Source organism: Lonchura striata, chromosome Z (genome assembly GCF_046129695.1).
Source record: "Lonchura striata isolate bLonStr1 chromosome Z, bLonStr1.mat, whole genome shotgun sequence".
Classification (NCBI taxonomy): domain Eukaryota; kingdom Metazoa; phylum Chordata; class Aves; order Passeriformes; family Estrildidae; genus Lonchura; species Lonchura striata.
The window spans coordinates 15,516,076-15,543,779 of record NC_134642.1 but is presented as its reverse complement, the minus strand read 5'-3'; the positions used below and the strand labels follow the sequence as shown (position 1 = coordinate 15,543,779).

Sequence of the window (27,704 nt, the reverse complement as noted above, 5' to 3'; positions counted from 1 at the left end):
CAGCCCGGGGAACGCCTCTGGGCTCCGCTCCGCCGGCCCGCAGCGTGCGCCGGCCAGCGGAGCGCAGCGCGGGCGGCAGCCGCCATGGAGCGCACCCCCATCCCCGTGCTCACCGTGCCGACCGCGCCCTACGAGGACCAGCGCCCCACGGGCGGCGGCGGCCTGCGCCGGCCCACGGCGCTCTTCGAGAGCCAGCGCAACTACCTGCCCAACTTCGTGCAGAGCCTCCTCTCCTCCGTCGACCTCCGCGACCGGCAGGGCTGCACCATGGTGGTGGGCAGCGACGGCAGGTACTTCAGCAAGACGGCCATCGAGATCGTCGTGCAGATGGCCGCGGCCAACGGGGTAAGCTGTCCCCTCGTCCCTGCGCGGCACCGCGCCCTGCCCCGCGGCAGTGAGCGGCTCCCGCGGGGCAGAGCATTCCAATGTCACCGCCCGGACGGCGCTCCAGGCACGGGTAAACCCCGAGGAGCCCCTACGGCTCTATTCCGTGCGGCTCTATTCCGTGCGGCTGTATTCCGTGCGGCTCTATTCCAGCACTGCTCTATTCCAGCACTGCTCTATTCCAGCACTGCTCTATTCCAGTACTGCTCTATTCCGTTCGGCTCTGTTCCAGCACTGCTCCATTCCGTGCGGCTCTATTCCGTGCGGCTCTATTCCAGCACTGCTCTATTCCAGCACTGCTCTATTCCAGCACTGCTCTATTCCTTGCGGCTCTATTCCGTGCGGCTCTATTCCAGCACTGCTCTATTCCAGCATTACTCTATTCCGTGCGGCTCTATTCCGTGCGGCTCTATTCCAGCACTGCTCTATTCCAGCACTGCTCTATTCCGTGCGGCTCTATTCCAGCATTGCTCTATTCCAGCACTGCTCTATTCCGTGCGGCTCTATTCCGTGCGGCTCTATTCCTGCACTGCTCTATTCCAGCACTGCTCTATTCCATGCGGCTCTATTCCAGCACTGCTCTATTCCGTGCGGCTCTATTCCGTGAGGCTCTATTCCAGCACTGCTCTATTCCGTGCGGCTCTATTCCAGCATTACTCTATTCCGTGCGGCTCTATTCCGTGCGGCTCTATTCCTGCACTGCTCTATTCCAGCACTGCTCTATTCCATGCGGCTCTATTCCAGCACTGCTCCATTCCGTGCGGCTCTATTCCGTGTGGCTCTATTCCTGCACTGCTCTATTCCAGCACTGCTCTATTCCGTGAGGCTCTATTCCGTGTGGCTCTATTCCAGCACTGCTCTATTCCAGCAGTGCTCCATTCCGCGCGGCTCTATTCCAGCGCTGCGCGCCTCAGGTGCCCCGGCCAGCCCCGCGCCTCCCCGTTCGAGCGTCCCTGGGCCGTGCCGCTGTGCCCTGGAGAGGTGGTGGCTCCATCGGGGTGGTTGCAACCTCTGTTTCACACCTTATTTTAGAAGGAAAGCATGGGAGCATAGGAAACATTTTTCCTAATTCTGCAGGAAAAAAATGTAGCAGAGTTAAAACTAAGTACTCGGGGAAACAAAGGTATCAGACAAGCTGCTCAGGAGATTTTAAAAATAATTCGAGGAAAATGGTACTGTTGAAGGAAGTTCTTTTTTATTGGTCACTTACTAGCAAATTATAAAATGCAGGACAGCAGTGGCAGAAACCTCTGGTCAGACGTGATACAATTTTTTTTGTGCAATTTTGAAAGTAGAAGAGAACTGAGGAAGAGAACTTATGTCTTCTGCTAGATACTGCATATTCATGTGTGGATGTGTATGTACAGAAAGCTGGAAGCACCACACAATGTAGGCTTGAAGTTCCCACTTCAAAGCAGAGTTGAAACTGCTATCTCTTGTTATGACTACTGATCCTCTAGGTTTGGCAAAAGGAGTGATATAATTATATAGGGTTTCTTTAATAGGGATTTTTTTAATCCAAAAGTTCAGTACTTTAAAGGCATTCCTTTCCAAAAATCTTTCAATTTTGAAATTAGTCTCCATATGTGTTTGATTTTCCCTGCTGATTTTCTGTCATGTATAGGACCAACCAGTCTTGTATGAATAATGAATATTTTAAATTTACTTCTAAAGCACATTTTCAACATGCTGATAATATCAAGCAGATGCTGAGTGATGCCTTAAGATACCAGACACTGTCTACCTAGTGCAAAATCACTGTTCATATAGGGACTTGTTAGAGGCCAGGTTTTGCATGGCCCAGGGTGTGAGAAAGCTCTGTGGGGACACTGGTGAGACTAGTGCAGTGGTTCCATCTGCAGTGTCAGGGAAGGGAGCATGCAGGGAGTGAGTGTAGGGCAGAGGAAGTGGACTGGTGTGTGGGGAGTTGGGACAAGACACGGAGGAGTGCTGCTCCCTAGCCCCATTGCCCTTGTAGCTCAGTGGAGGCAGTCTCATTGATGGAATTGTACCTGTTGACCAGGTGCTGTAAAGTGCAGCAGCAGCTAAAGCAAGAGCTCAGCAGCAAGACCTTCCCTGCAGATCCTTGCATGCTGCTAGGAGCTACAGGAATGAGTTTCAGTGCAGGGTGGCCACAAGAACTGAGGTGCTGAAGAAATTCAGGATTTAGAACAGCAGGGGCTTCACATCCAAGTTACACTGACTAATTTTTCCTGTCAGCCTGCCTCCCTGCTACTGCTTCTGTCACAGTCCCCATCTTGCTAAAATATCTTGCTGACCTCAGGAGATTTCCAGTTTGAGATAATTCTGAAACCTTGCTGTAGTAATAATGCAGCAACCTTTTCTCAAGTTACTGCAAATTTCTTAGAAACAGTTTCTTCCTAGTGCTTTCTGAAGCCAGACTCCAAATGCTTCTGCTCACAGTTCTCACAAATATCTGAGTTAATGTATGATTCTCTTGCTAATGACACAGTCCTCAGAAATACAGCCCAGCAGGTAGGGAGTTATTGAAAGGCTTCTCACTTCCATGTTCTAGTGCTCTGTTCCCTCTCTAACATCTTCATCCCGGTCACTTTCACCTCTGTTACTCTCAAGCACAATGTAAATGCATGTTTCACATTTACTTCATCAGTACTAGTTGTATGTTTTATTTTTTGGCTATTGAAATACACCTGCTGGGAAAATATCTAAATCTTCCTGATAGCATTGTTTGGTGCTGTGCTGTATAAATAGGGGGAAAGGAGAAGACTCATGAAAGCAAAGATCGTCACTTTGAATGAGGTTAATATTTTGAGAAAGCATATATCTGGTATCAAGGGAAAGAAGTGAACTGATGTAGGCTGGATCAGATGAAATGTGGGGAAGACTTGAAATGTGCATGGAAAATGTTCAGCTGCCCTGGGTGCCAGCAGTGCTGATAAACTGAACTTTAATCTCCTTGCTGGAAGACACATACTGAGAGCCGTGGCTAGTTGTGCTGGCTGAGTACAAAAATAAAAGTGATTTTCTATTATCATCTGTAAATGGATTGCCCTTTAGAGTTGCTAGGTTCCTCTTGTTCTAACTTGGTGACTCATCCCACATTCCCCCTGTGCTAAACAGCCTAGCACGGTTGGCATAGGTTCCAGTACAAGGAATGAGATGAGGTCCCCTGCTCAGTCAGCTGCCAATGCTTGGCCTCCCTTCTACTCATCCTCAGTGCTGCTGGCTCATGCCCTGCAGCTCTGGGCTGCAGGTACATGCACCACAGCTGCAGCCTGCACAGCCTTCCCACGGTGGCAGCATCTACAGGCTGGCCCGTACTCTGCAGCTGCCAGCAGCACATGTGCCACCAGCTCCTATTCAGAGCCAAGCATGACCAGGGTTACCCTTCAGTGGGCACACAGCTGGGATGGTAGCAAACACATTTGGGTAAAGGACTGCATGTCCTGGGAAGGTGGGGGAGTGTGAGGAAGGCCAGACAGAGGTCCTGTGCTATTCTGGGTTGCAAGAAGCAGTCTGACAAAGTGGAGGTGGGAGGAAAGTTTTCGAGGGTCTATTTCCCTTTCCACCTGTGTCATGCCAGTAGTAGTGTCTATCTACCTTAATGTCTGGAAGAAGTGAGGTAGAAGGCTCTAGTAGTTGCAATACAATTCCTCTATGTATAGATGGAAATATTCCATTAGACCCCACCAACTGGATGGGGTATCTCATTTTTGATGGAAAGTTTAGGATACATTTAAATGAGAAGCTGTTATTTGTGAGTCTCAGTAGCAGATCAGAAGGCAGTGCTGTTACACTGAATATGGAAAGTTATGACAATGCGCTAGAGAGACTGCAGAGTATTACTAGTAAAGCTGTAGAAGTTTGAGATGGCAGAGAATTGATTTTTCTGGTTGCGTCCTATGAAATTTTATGTTGGTTTTATTTTCCATGGCCTTTCATGCAAATGTTCCCTCCCTCCTTGGGTCTTTGTGATATTTATTTGCTTCTCCACTGAGTGTGGTGTTCAGTCATCTTGAGGATACTATAGTGAAATACAGGAAGGCACAGCCCCAAGTTGTTCAGGATTCAATGTGCTTGCTTCATGTTCTTTCAAGTATAATTGACTGAGGCATATGAGAGATTACTGGGAAAAATAATTTTAAAAAGCATTAAGTGACTCTATGGTAATCAGCTGAATAGTCTGAAAAGGCACAGCTGCAAGTGGTAATACTGCATAAAAAGTGTTCTTGTAAAGTAGTTGTTATGGTACTTTATTCTTTCAGCTGTAACTGTTTGCTGAGGATCTTTGTTTCTGCTGTTGTTACTTAAAGTACAGGGGCAAAATAGAATGTGGCATAGGGACATAGTGTTAGAAGACATATTACATGCCTGTGATCTTGTAGCCATGCAAGTTTTTGAATTCCAGAGTTAATCTTTCCATGCTATGAAATTGTCCAAGATTTTCAGAAGGATATTAGTGCAACTTTTAATTGTGATCCAGTATGTGGGTACAGTTTGGTTACTATTCTAGCTCAGATTGTGAGAAGTCTGTAAAAACAGGTATTAATTAAATTAAAGAAATAATTAAATGCTAGTTTAGCATCTGATTCAAAATGAAGAGATTCTGAGAAGAGAAGAAGACCTTGTGCATTCCTGCAAAATCAAAACAGCAAAGGAAGATGGATAGCACATTAGCACATTTATGCCTCTAAGGTCTAAACTGTCCTCAGGGAGCTTTGTAGAATCACTCATGGCCTTAATAAAAGGTGAAACTTAATAGTAGTCCCTGCAAATAAAATGCTATTGCATTATTTAAGTAATTTGATTTGTATGAATCTTTATTTAGAATACTAAATAGTGCAATATTTATATGTACAGAAATTAGCATAATAAATAATATTTCAAAGTAGTACAGAAATAGTAGCCTCATGACAAGTGCTTAAGGCAAATCAAATTACTCAGATTTATGTTAATATCTGGCACCCAGAAAAATGTTTGTGTGACATGTGAATAGGAATGAAATATGTCAAAGAGATAGTCCTAGGTAATTTGTGCATTCTGAATAATTTAAGTATTCTACTAACTTTTAAAAATACAGTGATGTGCATGAGGACAAAAACTTAAAATTCACTACTTTAGATTTAGAAATACCAAAACCATGCTTGTGATAAGCCTGCAAGCAAGTGTAAATATGTTTCCACCTGAGTACCTCCAGATAGATTCAGAGTGTTTTCAAGCGTTTTGTAAAATGTTATTGCTGTCATATTCCTTTTGTTTACTCATACACAATACTGTTTTAAAAGCTGGCACCCATTTCTGACAGCTGTATTTGGAAGATTGAGTCATTGCTCTAGCTTTCTACATGCTTCATAGTTTAAAATAAGAGAAGGGCAATATTAAAAACAAACAATTGCAGGTTTTTATAAATAATATTTTTCTTTTAATGATAATATTTTATGTGTTTCTTAGCTTATTGACTCTCCTGTTTTCTAGCAACATTCTGCAGGCTTCAGAATTATCTGCAAAAACTCTGAAAAGAGAAGCAGGTAGACAATTATTCTTTCATCAGAGCTTGAGGTAGAAATCTCAGAGGAGTGCATTTTTTGCACATTTTTTAAAATTCAGAAGCAGATTGTGTGATTCTTATGAAAGAGAAATGGCTAAACATAGTTTGGGATTGATGAGAATTATCAAAAGAGTAATTTAGGGTAGAAGCTGATAATTTCTCTGTAATCATAATTTTTGAAATTCAAATAGTTTACAAAACCAGCTAAAATAATAATCTCCTAATCTTTTGCTCTTCTGAAATTATTTGAATCCACACTTTTAAGTAACCATCAATGTTACTCTTGAGAATGCCCAGAAGAAGGTCATCTATATATGAAGGAACAGCTCTTTATGGACAGGTAGTGACACCTCCTGTGCTGATGCTTTGCTGAACATACTGTGGAGCTATCAAATCTCCTTCAAACTAGAGAATGAAATCTGAAGTTCAATTCCCAGCCTGCTTTCAGATGGGGAGTGGGAGGGATTCAGTGTTCTGCCTTTCCCTCTGCCTCCTCTAACAGCCCGGCCCCTTCCCAAGCTACTGCTCAGTAGTGCTGGTGGTGATGGGGATTTATTTGATTTTTAAAAATTTTTGATGTTATTAAGAAATTCCAGATTTTGGCAATATCCATTTAAGCTCCATATGCGGCTGCCTCAGTTTTAATCTGTAACATTTAACCTCCCCTTCTCCCCTTGTTTATTTTGCATCTTCCTTTTGCGTTCCTCAGAAATTTGAATTCTCTTGTATTTCTTCGTAAATACATTTCTTGTTGGCTCCTTGATTATTTATGTTAAACTGAAACTGTAGTATCTGTGTAGGGGATGAAGGCATGGTTTTGAAATTGGAACCTTGCAGTGGAACTGCACATAATACCAGGCACATTGAGTCAGTGTTTAATAACACCGCCTGAAAGGGTTTTTATTTTAAGAATGGTGGGAACTTCCCCTGCTCAGCTGCGCCCTGGGAAACACACCCTGTTCATTTGAAATAACCAAGGAATCATTGATAGCTGAAGGAGGAGCTGTGCTTTCTGTGGGGTAGGACATCCAAGGCTGTCTTGGCAATACAAGTGTAACTACAAGAGCCTGCAGGTTCTAATGCGGAGTGATACTTGTGATTACACTGAATCGCTGCTCTGTGAAAGGCAATTTTCTTTCTATTCTTTTTCTATTAAAGCCCCAGCCCTGAAAATGCATCCATGGGGTCAGCCCTAAACTATCCTGTCTGAGAGGATTTGCTGATTTGTGGGGTTATCTGACAAGTTTTGGTAGCAGGATGGTAGCCTAGTGTTATGCTTGGGAGCTTTGCAAATCCTTATCATCACTGTGCTCTTGCTTTACTGTTACATCCAGGCCACTGGGGTTAAAAACCTGTGCCAGGTTATAGTATTTTTTGTCAGTGCTCCAGGTTAGCATGCAACCAACACATAGATATTTCTCTGCAAAAGGGTATGTTCTGCATCAAGACTTTACCATTTCTATCCTGCACATATATTCCTATTGTGTGTTTATATACTAATTTTCAAAAATTTAGTACTCTTCAGAGTACTTTGGCTTGTTTTTTCCATGTAGATTGGCAGATTGGTTATTGGACAGAATGGGATCTTATCCACACCTGCTGTTTCATGTATCATCCGAAAGATCAAAGCCGCTGGTGGAATTATCCTAACAGCTAGCCACAGTCCTGGAGGACCTGGAGGAGAATTTGGAGTAAAGTTTGAAGTTGCCAATGGAGGTATGGTTTTTTTTTTTTTTTTTTTTTTTTTAAAGACACTACAGCATTGCAGTAACTTGAGTTGTACCCTTTTACCACTGCAATTCCACCATTGAATAAGGGAATTCTTGTATATAGCTAAAGTCCTGTTTTCCAAAATTGACAACTAACATGTTCTTATGGGTTCAAACTTTCCTATTATGTTATAGGTTCTGTATGGTTTACATTACAGATCTGTGTACACCTATATAACACTATGTGAGGTTGCTGACACCTTGTATACCTCATACATGTAGAGTGCTTTCCATCTGAGAAAAATGAAGTAAAAGTGCTTATAAAATGTTTCCTTCCCCATTTTGAAGATGGGAGAACTTGCAGTGGGGGTGCTTTCTCCCTTCTCTTGTGTAATTGAAAAATGTGCATGGTTAAATGAGTGTGATTTTATGAACAGAATAGGCTTGAATCCTAGAGGGATTACAGGGACTGTGTCATTTCAGCCAGTAAGAAAGCCAGGGTCACAGCACACATATACCAGAGCTAAACCATTAGATGAATTATCATGCTATGAACTTTAAAACACCACATGCATCTAAAATCTTGATAAATGGGTAACGGTGATGTGGTCTTTCTAGTGTTCTTTGCCTTTTTAAAGATAATTCAAAAAGGCTATTAAGCTTAATGTAGGAAACACCCCTCAAACACAGGTCACAAGGTTTAATTATTTATGTTAATCAGTAGGGCCATAATGAAAAGTAGTTGGTTTAAGTTCCAGCTGAGAAAATGTGGGTTAAGTATTAGGCAAGGTGTTTGAATTTGATGACAGTGTTTAAGCGCAGCAACAAGCTCCCAGAGAAGGTTATTGTTGCTCTATATTCTTGATCAGTCTATTTTGCAGATCCAAGTCAAGCAGCAGTGGCTTGTCTCTGTAGCTGTAGAAGAGAATGTAGAGTGAATGTGGGATCTCCTTAGCTGAAAATATCAGTAGACAGTACATCCATCTATCAAGGAAGATCTGTAGCTAATGGCGTCCTCACCCTTTGGATGGGTTTGGATTAGATGAGTTAAGAAGTCATTTTGTAAGATAAATGAAGAGTTAAGTCACTGGTTTTTATTGAAGTGATTTGGACCATCTGGTACACTGCATCTGAGATGGAAGACACTAATTTACATAGCAATGCATTCCATATAGCAGCATTGCTAGTCAAATGGTAAGTTCATACTGAAAAAACCTTCATTGACATTTTGGATGAGGAGAGAGAACACAACAGAGGGAATAAAAGAAATTATTTTCAGAGTAGAAGTACAGCTTTAATTTAAGCTGTGCAGAGTCAGATGAGCCAGAAGGGGACTTGCTGCAATTCACACTCAGTTGCAGCTCGGACTCAACTTTGGCACTGCATATGGCATAGTTCATCTAGTAATTTTCACATCAAGCCTGCAACTTTAATTTAGTTGACAGTAATCTTTTACATCTTTCAGGCTTTAGCAATGAAAGTAACTCACAAGTAAGATGTGTTTTCTGTTTCTGAATGACATAACCAATCCAGTTCGTAATTGCTAATTGTTATAAAATTAAGGTGTTTTGAATTCCAACAAAGGTAAGTTTCATTCAGGTAGTGGAGGAAAACTGCAATACAGCACCACTATCAAACTGTTAAGATTTCTAAAACTGGTATTTTTTTCTAGTGAAATAATATGGAACACCAAGCTACTGATCTTCACAGGTGTGCATTTGCAGAAAGTCCTGTGAAACACCAGAACCTGCTGCTGAAGAACAGGTTTTCCTTTGATAGCTATGTTGAGATTCCTTGCAGAGTCAAAAAAGGCAGTCTTTGGCCAATAAGCCCTAACAAATATGATTGTGGTTATCTCGTATTTCCTGCCCCTGGATAACTTAAATACTCCATGTCAATCAACATGTTGTGAGTAATGCAGTGTATTTCCATGGGTTTTTTTTCAAAAATGTTTTAAACCTGTGTTGTAGGGAAAGAACAGACCTTATTTACCGCAGTACGTTGTTTTTATTTATTCCATAGTAATTAAAATATATTCAGAAAAATGTTTGCTATAGCACTCTTTTTTAAAATATGAAATTTTTAAAAGATTTAACACCTTTAAATCTTCTAATTTTTTTTTAAATCATTAAAAATTTTAATTTCATTTAAAATTTAAAAGAAATGTCCCACCACATTATTTCTGTTATAGGACCTGCTCCAGACATGGTTTCAGAAAAAATCTATCAAATCAGCAAAACCTTGGAGGAATATGCAATCTGTCCTGATCTGAGAGTTGATTTATCACGCCTTGGAAGACAAGAATTTGATCTGGAGAACAAATTCAAACCTTTCCGAGGTATCAGTGTCTGCTTTTACTCATGCTAAATCCATTGAGTCTAAATATTAGTATTGCTGCAGAATTATAATGGGTAATTATATAAGCAGAACTTCAGTTCTTCAAGATACCTTACTAAAAGTTATAAAAATACAACGAAGTATAGAATCATAGAATAGTTTGTGGTGGAAAGTACCTTCAGGATTATCTTGTTCCAACTGTGCTGTCATGGGCAGGGAGACCTTTCATAGAGCAGTGTGCTCAGAGTCCCATCCAACCTTGCTTTGAACACTTCCAGGGGTGGGACATCCACAGCTTCTTTTGGCAACCTGTTCAAATACCTCATTACCCTCACAGTAAATAATTTTTTCTTAAAATCTATTCTAAATCTCTTCTCCTTCACTTTAAAGCCCTTCCCCCTTGTCATATTTGCCTGTTTCAAAAATCTTAGCTCCCTTTTATGTAATGGAAGGCATCTGTAAGGTCTCTTCCAAACCTTTTCCATGCTGAACAATCCCAGATCTTTCAGCCTGTCCTCTTAGGAGTGTTTCTCCATCCCTCTGATCATCTTTGTGGTGCTCCCTTGGGCCTGCTCCACCAGGCTGGTGTCTTTCTGGTACTGAGAACCCCAGAGCTGATGCAGCACTGCAGGTGGGCTCTCAGCAGAGCAGAGCAGAGGGGCAGAATCCCCTCCCTGGCCCTGCTGCCCACCCTGCTCTGGATGCAGCTCAGGACACAACTGGCTTTCTGGGCTGTGGGTCACGCCCAGCTTTTCACTCCCAAGAACCCCCAAGTCCTTCTCTGCATGGCTGCTCTTAATGAGTTCTTCTCCCAGTTTGTACCTGTGTCTGGAACTGCCCTGACCCACGTGCAGCACTTTGTGCTTGGACTTGTGGAACCTCAGGAGATTCTCACAGTTCCACTTCTCAAGCTTGTCCAGGTCCCTCTGGATGGCATCCCTTCCTTCTGTTGTGTTGTTGCATTGCTCACCTTGGTTTGTCATCTGCAAACCTGCTGAAGGAACATTCAATGTCACTGGTGATGTCATTGGTGAAGATATTGAAGGGTTGGTCCCAAGACAGAGCCCTGAGGGAACCCACTCCTCAGCTTGACACAGAGTCATTGACCACAACAATCTGGCTGTGCCCACCCAGTAAATTCCTTCATTGAATACTCCATCCATCAGATCCATGTCTCTCCAATTCCAAGATGAGATGCCATTGGTACAGTGTCAAAAACCTTAAAGATGGCTAGATAGATGACACTGGTCTATCATATATCATCTGAAAGATCAAAGCAGCTAGAATTATTCAAACAGCTAGCCACAATCCCAGGAAACCTGGAGGAGAGATGGCAGTGAAGTTTGAGGTTGCCAATGGAGGTAGGGTTTGTTTTTTTTTTTCCCATAAAGCAAAATATCTCATCAAGAGACTCCCCATGTCAGGTGACCAACCACAGAGTCTGATGTTGATCTTGTTCTTGATTTTCACCTGCAGGGTCTCAGTCTGTTTGTGGCTGTTTATCAGAGTCAGGTCTTCACAATCTGACCCTTCTTTAATGTTGAGCACAACACCTCCACCCCTCCTGTCTGTCTGAAAAGACCCAGCCTGTCTCTTCTGACAGGCTTGTGGCCCTCAACTGCAGTGCTCCAGTCATGTAACACGTCCCATATTTCTGTGATAGCAATTAGGTCATAGTTTTCTAATTGCACCATGGTTTCCAGCTCCTTTTGTGTCCAATGCTGTGTGCATTTATAGGTAAGAATTACGTTTGTATTGCACTTTAGGAATGTGGCTTACAGACTTCTAAGTGCATCAGGCCTCATCTGTCAGCCAGGTATCTTTGCCAAATTCATGCTTGCTAGTAGTTAAACACCAAACACAAACCTTTTTAGTATAGGAATTTTTTGCTTATTGAAGTTTAATTGATAAAAGAGTGAGACTTTCACTTTATTAATTTTTGCTCAATCTTTCTGAAAAGTTGTGGGATTTGTACATCCAGTGGCTCCAAATATAAAGGGATTGCTTAAGCACATGTTTAATTCTAGGCATAGTGAATACTTTTATGCTTACAATTGTTTTAAAATTATCTAACACAGCTGTGTTCTTGAAGGAGTCAAAAACAAATTAAGGGATCCTGACATGTATTTCAAACTTTGTGTATATTTAATATATTTCAAATACTCTGAAACTCAACACGGCCTCAAGAACTTTCTGCATTCTTGATGCCCTCGAGTTAAAACCATTTTGTTTTTCACCCAAACTTCACATTTTGAGAAATAAAATTTTTCATTTAAAAAAGGCTTTAAATGCTGATTTCACTGGGGTATTTTATTTTATTGTAAAGAACATGTTAGGCTTTTTTAGGCAAACAAAAAGCAAAGAGAATTTGACTCCAGCACCATTCTGGAATCATAGAATTGCTACAGTATAAAATTTTTAAACTGTTTCATCTCTCCAAATAGTATTTTTAAAATGAAGACATATGTTTAAAAGTGTATACAAATATTTGCAGGTTTTCTGTATGTTTTTCTAAGGAAAAAATATTCTCCAATCATGTCTTCCAAGAATACATCAACCTGAGATACTAGAGCTATAAGGGAACCCTACTGAAGCAATGTAATTGGCTTATAAGTGCGTGAATAAATACAGTTTACACAGATTTGAATGCAGATTGAAGATGTAGAAAGAATGAAAATAATCTAAAAAGTAATTTAAGATACTATCTGATGTATTTGAAACTTTTGCTTTTTCTTCACTTGTATGAACTCCTGTGAATAAAGGCTAAATAGGTGTTGGAACAACTGAGGCTGGGTTTGGCAGGAGTAAAAATAATTTTTAGACTTTAATCCTTTGTATGCTTTATATTCACGTGTGTGAGCAGCTCCACCGGAGTTGCCACATTTGTTCACATGTGTAAAGCTTAGGGCATACTAAAATGCAGTTAGGAGCAGGGCATAGAAGACATGAAATAATATAATCCTAGTAGGTGTCTAAAACTTCCAGCATATACCATAGAATTGACTCTTTTTCAAGTGGGTTTTATAGATAATTTTTCAGCCTTGAGAACCTTTTTTTGTTTCTTCAAGCATATTGTCACAATCTATTCTAAGTGTTTTTCTCAGGCTCAAAAAATGTCTGTGTCATTTTCATGTTACTCTGAGGAGGAGCATTAGTGTGAGGTCAGTGTTTCTGAACAAAATTGGATGAGATTCTAAGTCATAATTTAACTTACAAGTAAGATATTTCACGATAGTCATTTAACCAGATGAAAAGACATTTGTATAACATATGCTTTTTAATTTAATCAGGAAATGTAGTTAATTCCAAGATGACTGAGAAGCATGGCTTTTGACAGTTGTTTGGTTACTGCTTTCATTATGACAGACTTACTTTTGTTAATTCATTTTTGTTTATTGTTGTACATCCAAAATAATTAGAAAAATTGTAGTGCTCTCCTTTTATGAATTTAAATTTCAAGTTAGCAAGACCTTGGCAAAAACACAGATGTTGTATCTGAGCCTTGCTTTCCTAAACCAATGAGATGTACAGTGCAAAAGTATAGTTTGTTGTCCATGTACACAAACTGAGCACAGGTATTTCTGGTGCCAGAATTTAGAAAATAGGTTGTATGTCTCTCTTGAAGGGATCATGCAAGTAGATATTGCTGTCAGATAGAAGTTGAATGGTGTCAACTTGTCATGAGCAAACTTTTCCTCTGAGAATAAACCTGCTTAGCTTGCAAAATTTTTCAGTGGTTTAGTGAACGATCTATTAAGAGTTTACTTTCATGTAATGTACATTCATTAATGTCTTCAGTGAAATAGAAGTTGTCAACTTACATTATCTCTGGAGTCTTTTGGTAGGCAAAAGTGTTGATCTTTTCAAGGCTTAAAGCTTGATAGTAGCCACACTGAAGGCAGTGGGAGTCTTAGACTTTTCCTCTTTTCAAAGCAAAGTCTTGTCATATGGGGATTGTGTTCTCTGACTTCAGTTCTGTTGGGTGGAAGAGAGCTGGAAGAAATAACTTCACTTGGGTGAACTGTAGTAACTTTTTTTTGGTGTGATTTTTCTAGTGGAAATTGTGGATTCTGTGGAAATCTACCTCAATCTCCTTCGAAGTATTTTTGACTTCAATGCCATCAGAAATTTGCTGACTGGACCCAATCAGATTAAAATAAGGATCGATGCCATGAATGGAGGTATGAACTTAAGTGCTGTTTGGACAGAATTCTAGGTACACTGAAATAACTTCCCAATAAAAGTTATACTGCAATGGTTTCCCAACAACAATACAGTATATAAATGTTGAACTTTAATGTAATAGGAGTTAAGGGTAAAAAGAAAGGATTTGCACCTTATACTAACAACAAAGGCAGTCTTAATAATGGGTTAGATTTCTTACCAGGCAAAGAGATTTATCTTACTTGATAAATAAGTAAAGACATGTGTGTCCAATAGAAGTTTTCTTTCTGCATTTGGAAACAAGCAGGATGAGGTAATCTTGTCATGACAGGGGGTGAAGTGTATTGCAGTGTCCAGTGACTGAGCAGGTTACAAGGCAGCCTCTACTAAGAGGAAATTATAAATGGTATAAAACTAGTAAAGTCTGAATAAATAAATTAAATATTTAGCTGCGACCTCTGAATACTATGGACAAGTTGAAAGGGTCATGGGAGACAGCAAGCAGATCAATGGTGTATTGATACTAAAAAACTATAAGCTGTGTCACTTGGGGAAACACAGATCAGGATAAGATCTATTTTAGGCTGCATTATGAATATATAAATAAGGATTGCTGCAGAAAATGAGTTGAAGGATAGGATTGTGAGTAAGACTTTTTAGCATTATCTTATGGAAAACAGATTACATCAAGTACACTAGGTTTCATTCTTTAATGGGATTACAAAACAAGACCCATAAAAGGAGCTGGACAGACTTAGAAAATGTCTGTAAAGCATTTTATCTGGTACAGTGTGATAGCTGTGAACATCCAGTTTTTCCAGACTGTGTCAAAAGGGCAGGCAGTGTCCTTTAGTCATGCAGAGGGAGCAGTGAGGAAGGCACTGCCTCTTGTCATGTACCATACTGGAGAGAATGTTACTAAAATACCTTGGAGCTCTCATGTTCAGGTCTGTTACTGACCATTCAGAATTTTTACAAGTTGTCAAAAAGATGCAGTCTGTCTTAGGGTTAGAAAAACTCATCACAAACATTTTAAAGGACTTGGCTTCTTTACTTTATTTTACAAGGTGACAGAGAACTAGAGTTATGACCTTGCATTTTGGTGGAGAGATGCATATCTATAATTTAAAATACACATAAATTCAAGTGTATGCAAGTGGAATATATTTTTATGGCTGTACATGCTGGTAGTTTAACACTAGCAGAAAAAAGAGTAATTTGATAGGATTCTGCTTTAGATAACAACCTGAATCATGGTATATTTTAAGAGTTAACATCTTTGTTTTCATGATAAGAAGTTTCACTCACACAGTTTTACCTCAGGTCTCCGCTGCTCCAATTAACAAGATTTAGGAGTAAGTTAGGAGAAAGAGAGAGCAGTCACTCCTGTATTTTTTACCTTTGAGTGACCTGCTCACACCTGCATCAGGGATGCAGAGTTCTCAAGTGGTGACTGTTCAGTGACCAAATGCATGTAATAATTATGGTATGTAACAGCATGGGGTTTTAGTTGGTCATATCTTTAACAAAGCAAAGAAGTATTTTGGAGTTGGTTTCAAGAAAAATTTAATTTATTCTCTGCATGATAGCAACTAAAATGTAGTAAAATTTTTTGATGGACAAATCTATTGCAATTTTCACATGAATTGGAATCTTAAGGTAGGTGCATTGCACATATGTATTCACCTACTGTTAACTTTTCTTGCTATTATGTGTTATTTAAACACATAGAATAGTGATTTATTTTTATTTTACTAAGGAAAATACAGTCTTTCTGTGTATGATAATTTCTTTACTTAATAGCAGGTAAAGAAACCTCTGTGTCTTCCACCATTGTTATTTTCATGTTGAATTGATTATTTTCATACTGATTAATTATTTACTTTGAGGACAATCACATATTCCTCTGTGAAATGATAATTTGAGGGTTGTTGCAAGGACAGATATATAGAATTGCTGAAAGTATGTTTTGTATGCAATGTCCACAGTGCTGTGAAAAATCTGAATGTCAAGCATACGCTTTTGTGATTGCATGGCAGATTTCTGTTTTCACAGTTATGGGACCCTATGTGAGAAGAATCTTGTGTGATGAATTGGGAGCTCCTGCAAATTCTGCCATCAACTGTATTCCTCTGGAGGATTTTGGTGGACAGCCTCCTGATCCAAATTTAACATATGCAACTGCCTTGCTGGAGGCTATGAAAGGTGGCGAGTATGGATTTGGAGCTGCTTTTGATGCTGATGGAGTAAGTATTTATATCTATCTTGAGGTTCCACTGTAGTTGTTGTTTTGTCTGGGGTCAGATATGGGACATGTAAGTATAATTTATCTGCTTTTCAGTAACGGATTGAAGCTGAAAGTGGTATTACTTTCAGGTACAGATGGTAACATTTGCAACCCATAAATCAGGCACATAAGTTGTAATTTTTCTCTTCAGATGACTGAAAATCAAGCAGAATTTGAAGGCAGGATGAGTATTATTTAAATATTAGGATGGTTTTGTTTTGTGCTGGTGTAGCACTTTTTTCCTTGGTTAGGAGCACAAATCATATAGATAATACAGAGTTGTCACAGTAGACAGTAACAATGTTAAGTCCTTTTTGGTTAGCATCATGAATTAAGGGCTTTTTAGCTCAATAAAGCACTGAATCATAACCTCTGTTTATTTTAATTTTTTAATGTCGTATTATCAGCATAATAAAAAGCAATGTATTACAAAAGAACTTTCTGCCCTGACAAGGTGGGAGAAAGATTAAAAGGTTCTGAAGAACAAAAGCTGTTTTCTATTCTCAGTAAACACAAACCACTCTCCTACTCGCATAATATTGTGTGTCATTGTCAAAAAGATTCTCCTACACAAGCATTCTCTTGGCAGAAGCAGAGCTGCTGAAATGACACGTAGGAGGCAGAAGCTAGAATTTGATCTGGAGCTTTGATTTGTAAGGCAGGAGGGAGTGATGGTGTGATACATGCCAGGATGATGCTAGTAAATTTTTCTGCCCAAAGAGGGATGTGAGTTACCCAATGCCTGCTCTTTTTCTTTCTATCTCCAGTAGATTTGGGAAAAGAAATTAAGTGTCCTCAATACATGGAATTTAGGATGCTATTTTAAATTTGTTTTCTTCTCCAGGACCGCTACATGATCCTTGGCCAAAATGGTTTCTTTGTTAATGCATCAGATTCACTGGCAATAATTGCTGCCAATCTGTCTTGCATTCCATACTTTTGTCAGATGGGTGTCCGAGGATTTGGCAGAAGCATGCCTACCAGCACAGCTCTGGACAAGTAAGATGAAATATTTATTTGTATCACCTTGGTCATTACTTTAGTTATCTCTACTTTTTATTACACAGCAATGCCAAAATTGTATCTTTTTATAAGAGCTTGTAATTTTCCCAATTTTTGTGTGCTTTATTTTTTAAACTGGTTTTGACAAGATTTTGGTTTTACCTAGATGAGTTTTTCCCATTTTTACTTGCATTAAAAGAGTTTAATTCAGTTTGGAGAAGAAGTAAATTGGTAAATCTCATGTACAGATATTTGACTGTATTCTTCCATAAAACTTTATTCTTTTTAATAGTAAATAATAGTTTACAGCCTAATCTGGCAGCCCTTTTTATGAAAGTCATGGAAGCTTAAAAAAGATGAAGTAATAGTTCAATACTAAACAAGTATTCAAAAAATCAAAACCCTCCTCACACTGAGGAAATATGAGCACCTTGTGTTAGCAGCTGAATTTTAAACAAGTTCCATCCATGCCTGAGTTTTCTGTAAATATCAAAGATGATTACATGTTATTGCATTAATATATTCTGTCTGGAAAAGCTTTGGCTGAATCAATTGTGTCTCAATTCATCTGGCTGCATAGCTTTACTATGACAAGAGTGATCTGCTGCTCTCCTTAAATGTGTCTAATTAGGAAATAGTAAGTTTAAAGTGAAAGGTAGGTTGTATGGAAAGGTTGATTGCTGTATCTACAGTTTGCCTATTCAGGAGGTTTTGAGATGTTACTAAATTCAGAGCTTGCAGCTCTCTGTAATGATTGACAGAGTCTTTGGGAATATAGTTCTTACTTGTGGGTAGATAGTCTACTTTAATAGGTCAATGTTTGATGTGTTTTGTTTATTCTGTTCAGGAGTCTGAAAATCTCTTTTTTGTTATATTGAAATATGATATAAGTAGATTTCATTTTGTATGTAAACACCATATTTGTATTTCTGTAGGAACTGAAGAAAGAGTGACATGTAAAACTGTTTTCTGTCTGCCTTTCATAAAGTTTGATAAATGTGTCAGAAAGCATGAACTCAAGTCCCTGTCAATACACTGTGACTGTTTGAATTACATTCTTTGAGATGTTTACTTGGTGCAAAGATTCTTTCATGGTGATTACTGACTTATTTAGTTTTGTGGAGCTAAGCCTGATTATTTAATAAAACTGAACAACTGATAATGATGGAAGGACTTAAGTATTTTCCCTTCCATTCTTACAAATATTTATTGTTACGAAGTTTTCAGTCTGTATCCAGGACACTTGACTTATTTATTTTTTTGTTTTGTGGTTTGCCTTGTTTTCTTGAAGACTTAGGAGTTACATGTCGTCATGTAGTTGAGTGTGGATCATGCAGTTTTCACATAGATCATGTGGTTCCAAACCCCATGCCATGGACAGGGATACCTTCCATTAGTTGTGGATCTCAGGCAGTGTGGCTGGAGCACTGTGGCTGGTAAGGGCTGAGGCAAAACTGCCACTGAATTTCTCAGTCTTCTTTATGCCCTCAGTAACCAGGTCTCCTGTTTCTTTCTGGAGAGAGTCCACATTTTTCCTAGTCTTCCTTTTATCACCAGTGTACTTATAGAAACTATTTTTGCTGCTTTTGACATCCCTGGCCAGATTTAAGTCTGTCAGGACTCTAGCTTTCTTAGCCTTATCCCCAGCTACTTGGACAATTCATCTGTATTCCTCCCAGGCTACCTATCCCTGCTTCTACCCTCTGTAGGGTTTCTTCTTGTGCTTATATTTGTCCAGGAACATCTTGTTCATTCACACGGGCTTCCTGGTGGTTTTGCATTACTTCCTCTTCACTGGGATGCATCTCAGTCAAGCTTGTAGCAGGTGATCCTTGAATGTTGCTTTCTTGGGCCCTCCTTTCCTCCTGGGCTTTGTTCCATGGCACTCTGCTGAGCAGATCCTTGAAGTAACCAAAGCTTGCTCTCCTGAAGTCCAGGCTAGTGAGCTTGCTGTGTGCTCTCCTCACAGCCTTGCATTCCACCATTTCATGGTCACTGCACTTCACATTCCACACCAGGCCCTCGTTGTGGTGAGATCAAGGTTCAGCTTAGGATGTTTCCTTGTTAGCTCCTGTCACTTGGAGAAAAAATATTCATCCATGCACTCCAGGAACTCCTGGGTTGCAATTGCCCTGCTGCATTGCTCTTTCAACAGATACCAGGGTGATTGAAAGCCCCCTGAGCACCAGGGCTTGTGAATATGAGGCTGCTCCTCTCTGTAGAGGGCTTTATCCATTTGGTCTTCCTGGTCAGGTGGCCTGTGGCAGACCCTCACTATAATGTTCACTGCTCTCCATTTAATCCTGACCCATAAGCTCTCCTTGGCAAATTATCTGTCCTTGGATGGGTGTGTGTGGGCTGACTGCATGGATTAGGACACTGTAAGAAGTACCATAGACACCTTCCTTGGAGGTTCACTGAACTTTGGCCTGCTTCTGAACCTTGGTAATAAAAGTGGCTCTCCTGTGGGGGAACTTGATCAATTCCTGTCCAATTGGCTACTGTCCTCTGGGGTCACAGAGGTCTTTCCTGAAGTCTGTGCTAGACAGCAAATGAAAACCACCTCTTTTTATGGCGTGTCCATATTTTGTGGCCACAGTTTAGCCTCAGTAATGGAACTGGATTTTTCTCTTAGCTCTATTAAAGAAAAAGAAATATGCACAATAACTTAAGGATTTAGAAAATATGTTACTTTTCCACTTTGTTTATGGTGTGTTGCTTAAGACTTTTTCAAAGGGCAACTTAAAAAGAAGGAAGCCGTAATCCAAAGGACACTAAATGTTGCTTAGGAATATGGCATTAACAAATGGAGCAGTGAATTACAAGAGAATTCACTAAAAATATTTAACCAGTGTTGCATGTGTTTGCTTGAAGTGACTGCTGGAATATACTAGTATGTACTGTAGGTAGAGGATAACACTTGACAGGAAACATCTGTTTTAATATGCTCCAACATCAACAGGGTTGTGGCAGTATGTCTCCAGACTTCAATTCTCTGGCAATATGTAGTCATAGGTTGGTGTTCTTTTTGTTTTGGGGAATCTGAATGTGTATTCCCTGTTCAAAAAACTATTCTTGTTTCATATCCTTGTATTCTGATTTATCTGATGCCTGCATAACAGGAAAGGAAATGAAATACTGAGATGTTGGCTAACAGTGTACAAAATGAGAATCACAAGGGTGAATAAAAATTGTTTCTGTAGGAAATATGAAGTTGGGTGTGTGTATAAAATAACAGTCAGGATGGTACTGGAGAAATGGGTTTCTGAGAGAATACTACTGTATTCTCAGACTAGCATCTAATATGTTGTTTCGACAGCAAGGGTCTTTCAACAGCATGTAAGTGCTTTCATTACACTTAGCCTGGGCAAAACTAAGCACCTTACTGTGCTGTACCCTGCCACTTTATGTCTGGGAGCCTATCTCTTAATTCAACTTAGACACATCAGTGTTCTGTCTGCTGATTGTTTGTTGTCTGATCATCTAGATACAGCTTTTAAGCGGGGGCTATGGTGACAATAAATGTTCTGGCTTTTTTATGTCCTGTAGTCATGGAGGGCAGAGATGCTATGAGCTCTAACCCATCTGCCTTAAGGAGGCTGCCCCTGGCAGCAAGAAACATTGTGCTTTACAGGGTCCATTTTGTCTGAAGCACACTAAAAAGCTTTGTTTATATCATAGAAACATTTAGGGCAGAAAAGGCAATAAGATCATGAAGTCCAACCCTCCCTCCCTCCCTCTTGTTCTTACACCTTTGATTTCTTGTCCTCTTTTGCTAAACACTTAATTTTCATCTATCTTTGATCTCTCTCTTATCTTCCACATTTCCATGTTCTTCCCCTGTATCTCTTATCCCACTTCCTTGCCATTCAGTGTCTCCTCTTTTTCTTCAAATATATACCTAAGGCCACAACACACCACATCCCACTTGTGCCTTTGTCATTATTTCCTTGAATACTTAAGATACAAATCCTGCATGGATTTTTTTTTTGTCTGTCTTTTCTTGTGTATTTCATCTGTCTTTTTGGTTGTCTGACAAAGTTTGTGCCAGAAGCAGGATAGGTACTGTGTGCTTATTTTTCTCTGCCTGGACACCCTGTACTATTGATTTTAAGGGACTTTTTCAACATAAAACTTCTCCAAGTCATAAATATGTCTTTCTACATGGTTCATACTGCATTCACTGTGCTTTGTTCGCATCTTTCTTCTGCAGGATAATTCAGTCTCACTACCTCTTATCTAAAATAGGCTCACTGTGAATTTTTTAAGACACCTCTGTCAAACCTAGTGCATGTCACATATAAGCAGTTTTGAAATTAGAGCAGAAGGTCAGTTTGTGTTCTGGAATGCTGCAGAAGGACAACTGCATAAAATCTTCATGAATGTAATTTAACATGTTTAAAAAGTAATATAAATTTGGGAAGCACTGTGATTGGAAAGGTGTTTAGGATTTGTAACTTGTAAATTAACATTTCAATATTAAAAGTGCCCATATAAATCCTTTGTATACTTGTACATATAGTAAAAAATCAGTTTTTTTCTGTATCAGCTTTCAAATATGTTCTACAGCTAAATGCTTTATTTACACACACATGACATGTTTGAGAAGACTTATGGAGGAAAAACCAACTATCATTACAAGGCACTAATGTTCTTTCTTTAGCTGTGCCTCTTAGTTTTATTTCTACAATGTGCTTGTAATCTAGCTGCTATGCTTTCGTCCCTGAATGTTTTTTAAGCAGTGGAGGTGATTTATCTTTGCAAACATATTCAAATATATCCTTAGGGGTCTGTCTTGATCTTTATCTTTTCTTTGATGATGGATTTGTTATGCTTTACTATAGTGTGGCATATTTGACTGTTGCAAACCCACCATATGCTTGACTATCCAGTGTTTCTTTATCCTAGCCTGCACTGGCCAAAACATACTGAAGTCATGACAAGATACGTTTTAAATGTGTAGGTGGTAAATGTTTATTCTCAACACTTCACAGGACAATGGCAGTTGGATACTCAAAACGCTTTTTCAGTGAAAGATAAGAACGAGCATACATCAACCTATTGCATGCTCTTGATACTTACAGGAGAGAATTAATCTTGTGTCCTTCAGTGGCTGCTTGTGAAGAAAAGGAGAGAAAACATGTTGGTATCCTATCCTGTGACATATCAGTAGGATACTGATACTTCAGTCATATTATTGATTAATGGCAAGAGAAACTAAGCAGTCCCATGGCTTTTAGCTTTAGGGTTTGAGAGGGATTCCATGGCCAGTTCTGGGCCTGAAGGGAGCTGTTCCCTGTTGAGAATGGCAGGCTGCAGAGCAGCTTGACACAACACACAGCTCTTACTCTTGCACAAAGGTAGTAGGATTCTGGCCTGTGTATAGAGTGGACTGCTGCAACTGCTTAGATTAAAATTAGTAGGTTCATTGGTTGCCCAGTGTGAAGCTTGCAGGACTGAATACATAAAGGTGATTTGAAAGCTTTCTTTATGTAAGAAGAAAAGATGAGTTGAAAACTATGCAGTGCTCTATTTCCAGCTTAATCTTTGGCTGAGAGTGAGGTCCGTTTGTCAACCAGAGTTAGAGAGATGAAGATTTGCTGCTTGCTGAGAAATAAATATGTTTTGTAACCTTGATTGACTCCTGTTTAGAAGTATGTGTATTTGTAGTTCTCACAAACAGACTTTTGTCTAAGCTTAATGTGCTGTATCTGAAAAACTACCTGAGAAAAGGAAATGTTTTGCAAAATGCTTGGAGCAGGCAGTGTATAGTGGATTGATGGTGGATAACAGAAAGTAACAGATTCTTAGTGCCTCATGTCTTACATCTCAAAATGTATATGGCTATGAATAAACAGCATGAATTCTTACAGATGTCCTGGTAAAAAGTCCAAAACTGCTTTAATTAAAACAGTCTGAGGAATTTTGTATCCAAATCACAAAGCTATAGAAGATTTTGTGACTACTTAAAAGTTAAAGGGCCCCTTTCTTTCAGTTTTTACGCCGTCTTATTATATGCTTCAACTTAGCAAGGCTCCCTGGTATATCAGCATGTCTGAACATGTTATGCCCAAGCAGGAAAGCACAGCTGGTATCAACATAAGAACAACCTCTCCCATCAAAGGATTTTTTTGTCAATGTGTGACCTTCAGGGAGAATGCTTCCTGCTGATTTAAAAGAAAAAATTTCTGGTACAGAATTTCAAAACAGTGTATCTAAAATTCTACTTCTAGAGTGTATTAAAGTATAATCGTCTTAAGTTGTTTAGAAATTAAGAGGACAGTAAATTTTTCTTTACATTTTCTGCATTTTGAAGATCACTATAAGACTGGCAGAGCCAGGGAATTTAAAATTATTTTAAGAAGTTTGAGGGTCCTGTTAGACTAGATCTTACTTTAAGTAATAATCATTTGAATTGTTATATTAGTTTTGAAGGAGAAGAAGCATTGACTCCTGCTTCCATTTGTGGGGGAAATGAAAGACATTGAAAATCTTTTCAACATGAACAATTCTTTGATTCTGTAGTAACAGTCTATACCTAAGGCATACTATACTTTCTTCTTTCTGTATTTTTTTCTATGAGAACTATAATGTACTTGTGAAACTGCCTTCTTCCTTTCCCTTCCCAGACAAGTCCTACAACCATTAAGAGCACTTATTAGTTTTCATTCTCTAAAATCTCCAGAACAGTTTGTGAGAGAAAGAAAGGAAAACTAGTGTAAGCCAGGCAATCTAAATCTAAATAGCATCATTAGGGAGCTACTAGAATAAATCCTGTCTCACCCGCCTGATTGCCTGGCTAATAAAATTATGGAATCTATTGCTGGTGTTAAGATAGTAGATGTAATTTAATAATACTGCCATTTTAGCAAGGTTTTTGAAACTGTCCCACGTTATTCTTGTATCCAGCTCAGGACTTTATATTTGAATATAAAGGGTGGAGAGCTAGGTAGGTAAAAGTCGGGTTTGATGCTCAGACTCGTGGGCAATTGGTTAATGAATTGGTAAAAAGTGAGGTACTGCAGGGGTCTGTTTCTGTGACCTGTCCTGTTTAACATACTTGTCCGTGGTCTGAAGGAGGGAGTTGGAGAACACTCAAACCCAGTTTGTAGATGACACCAAACTGTGTGTGTGGTGCTTGTTGATGTGCTGGAGAGCAGAGCCAGCAGTCATAGAATCATCAAGGTTGGAAGAGACCTACAAGATCATCAAACCACTCACCTGGTACTGCCTGCCACTGTCGCCCCTAGACCACTAAACCTGTCACCAGATCCAGACACTATTTGGACGTATATGTGGGACAGTGACTCCATCACTTCCATGGGCAACCTGTTTCCGTGAGCACTATAACAGTGAAAAATGTTTTTCTAGTATATAATCTGAATATCCCCTATTTTAGCTTAAGGCTATTTCATTTGTCCTCTGACTGTAGGCACAGTAGAGGAGACCAACCCCCACCAAATAACAACCTCCTTGCAGAGAAATTGTAGAGAGTGATTAGGTCTCCCCTGAGCCTCCTTTTTTTATAGACTAAACAGATGCAGATGCCTCAGACATTCCTTATATGATAGGTTTACTAGAGCCTTCATGAACCTTGTTGCCCTTCTCTGGACATGTTCTAGAACCTCAAAATCCTTTTAGCAGTGAATGGCCCAAAAATTGACATAGTACTATAGTACTCAGCTGCAGCCTCACCAGTGAGGAATACAGGAGGATGATCTCTGTCCTGGCCCTGCTGACCACTGTTCTTGATACAGTCACAAGAACCTGGACAACTTGCAGGAATGGATGGCAAACACCTAATGAAATTCAGCAGTGACAAACCACGCCTTCAGAAAGGCAGAGCCCTACAGTGTTGGAGACTGCAGCAGAGGAACTGAGGAGCAGCTCTGCAGAGACAGGCCAGCATCCTGGGGGGCAGCTGCCTGAGAAGTTGTGTGCACGGGAATCAGAAGAAACCAGTGACACCCTGGGCTGTATGAATGAGGAAGTGGTGCAGAGAGTGAGGGAAGTTATTCACTGCTTATCATGTGTGAAATCACTCCCAGATTTTGGTTTTTGTTTGGATTGGGGTCCCCAGTGTGGGGAAAACATCAGTAAAGTGGAGTGAGCTCAGCATAGGATCACCAACACAGATAGGGACTGGAGCACAGGCCTAAGAGGAACTCTGTTCAGCCTGGAGAAGGATGGCTTCTCTGGTGGGACCTAACAACAGCTGCCCAAACCTACGGAGAGTGGCTGTTGAGAAGCTGGAGCCAGGTACTTCCCAGCTCTGCATGGTGGAAGGACAAGAGGCAGCGAAATCTGAAAGAAGCAAGCTTTGTGTCCAGGATGTTGGACTGGAGACCTTCCATGGTCACTTCCAATCTAAGTTATAGTACTGTGTCCTTATGAAGAGACCTTTGCTGGAAAGCCCTTACACCACCAAGATTGTTGAGCTTGCCTGCACCTTTGCACTCTTGTAATTACTATGTAACAGCAAGGTGTTTTATAGAAAAAAAATTATGTTCCCTTATATTATTTATTTTTTTATTTTCTTCAAAACCAAGGAACTGCCCATCTGGAGAAACTGCATTTTTTCTGTCCTGATCATTTTCTGAGCTATCTTGCTGTCTCTGCACGAGAGGATGGAAGCAGTATTGTAGTACTCGGGAGGTGAAAAAGCAGCTGGGGAGGCAATCAATAACTTCTGATATGTACCTAAAGCCATTCTTTATTATTCAGATAATTCAGAGTACTGGTAACCCAGTTTGCATCACAGTGAAATCAGAGTTTTGCAACACACGTAGTGGATATATTCACATCTGGTTTGCATCTTTGTCAATGAGCATAGACACAGGGAACCAGCTGACCTCACTGTAGAAAGGCTAATGAATATGAGACTTGTACTCCTGAGTTAATGGAGGGTATTTTCCCTGTGCTTAGTTCATGGGATTATTGCATATCCTGAAAAAGACCCCAGGTCTTGCCAGTCTTTAGTTATGACGTTGTTCACCTCACTAAGTATCTGCAGAAGAACATAAGGAGAATACCTCTTTATTACACCTTATAATTCATCATGTCATTTTTCTTCTCTGGTGTAATAAAATCTTCCTGAGAGTTTCTGTAGAATTAGAAAACTTACAGAGCATTTTTCCTTGCCTTCATAGACTTTTGTATTGCTGAAAAAGCCATGGGTTCTGTATGCAACAATGACTATGCAGGACCTGGGACTAGAACAGAAAAGGTACCTGTTTAACGGTGGGGAGGTGAGAAGGATTGCTTTGGGATTCTTTTGTTTTTCTGTAGTTTGCATTCATTACAGACCTGGCTGATATTTCATTGTTGCACTAAACACAAAGTTTTTCCTTATTGAGATGAGGTCCACTAATAAAATTAATTAATGTCATTTTATGCTTGGGTGTTTCTTATATTTTTAGGTAAGTTTCGTTTTCCGGGGACCAGCTTGCTTTAATCAGCCTTTTTGTTTGTTACTGTTATTTCCATACATTAATAAGATTGGTCTCCTGTCTTAGGAAACCATCAACAAGTCAGCCTGGTAACACAGCATACTACAGCATAGCAATAACAGCTGGTTTTCTGTATGTATGTTTGAAAAACCCCACCTTTGCTCACAGCACTTAGCTCATCACAGGCCATACTGTTGGGAATGGGGCAGAGACAGACTGTCTGATAGTAAGTCAGTTGTTGCCATAAAAGAAGTGGACAGTGTCTTTTCTAGAATAGGGCATAATCTTCCTGCTGCTTAGCCAGGGAGAATTGGGAGGCTAAAATAAACTTGGAATTTTTAAAGAAATTACACTTGTTTTGTGAAAGTTCACAGAATGCTAGAAGTCATCATATGTGATCACTGTGCATTCTCTTCATCCAGATGATGAGGAGTTAACTTACTCTATAGGCACATGAATGCTGAAATAATAATGAAAAGTGGTTTTTGTATCTCAGCCAGGAAGGACATGAATAACCCTAGGGATTACCACAATACATCTGGAGAGCATGGCTGCATGCTTTCCAGCTGGTTGAACTTTTCTTCATTACTACTGTGAACTCTGCAATCAAGCATCATTCTCTGTGGTTGTGCAGTACATATGTGTGCAATTTGTCACTGGAACAGGCTTTCCAGGGAAGTGGTTACAGCACCAAGTCTGTCAAAGTTCAAGGAGCATCTGAACAATGATCTCAGACATATGGTTAATTGTTAGGTCATTGTGTGAGGAGCAGGGAGTTGGACTTGGTGATCCTTATGGGTCCTTTCCAACCTGAGATATATTATGATTCTAATTTCATCTCA

General features: G+C 39.9%; 1 protein-coding gene across 2 annotated transcripts in view; it reads left to right on the top strand.

The window, feature by feature from the left end:
• Nucleotides 1-27,704, top strand: part of PGM5 (phosphoglucomutase 5) — a 67,831-nt gene continuing 40,127 nt past the window's right edge. For both annotated transcript variants that reach the window (XM_021531756.3, XM_021531754.3), the window contains exons 1-6: nt 1-345; nt 7,468-7,630; nt 9,815-9,961; nt 14,016-14,141; nt 16,180-16,370; nt 17,256-17,410. In XM_021531756.3, the coding sequence (XP_021387431.2) occupies nt 85-345; nt 7,468-7,630; nt 9,815-9,961; nt 14,016-14,141; nt 16,180-16,370; nt 17,256-17,410 (1,043 nt within the window). In that variant the 5' untranslated portion in view covers nt 1-84. The remainder of the gene's footprint in view (nt 346-7,467; nt 7,631-9,814; nt 9,962-14,015; nt 14,142-16,179; nt 16,371-17,255; nt 17,411-27,704) is intronic.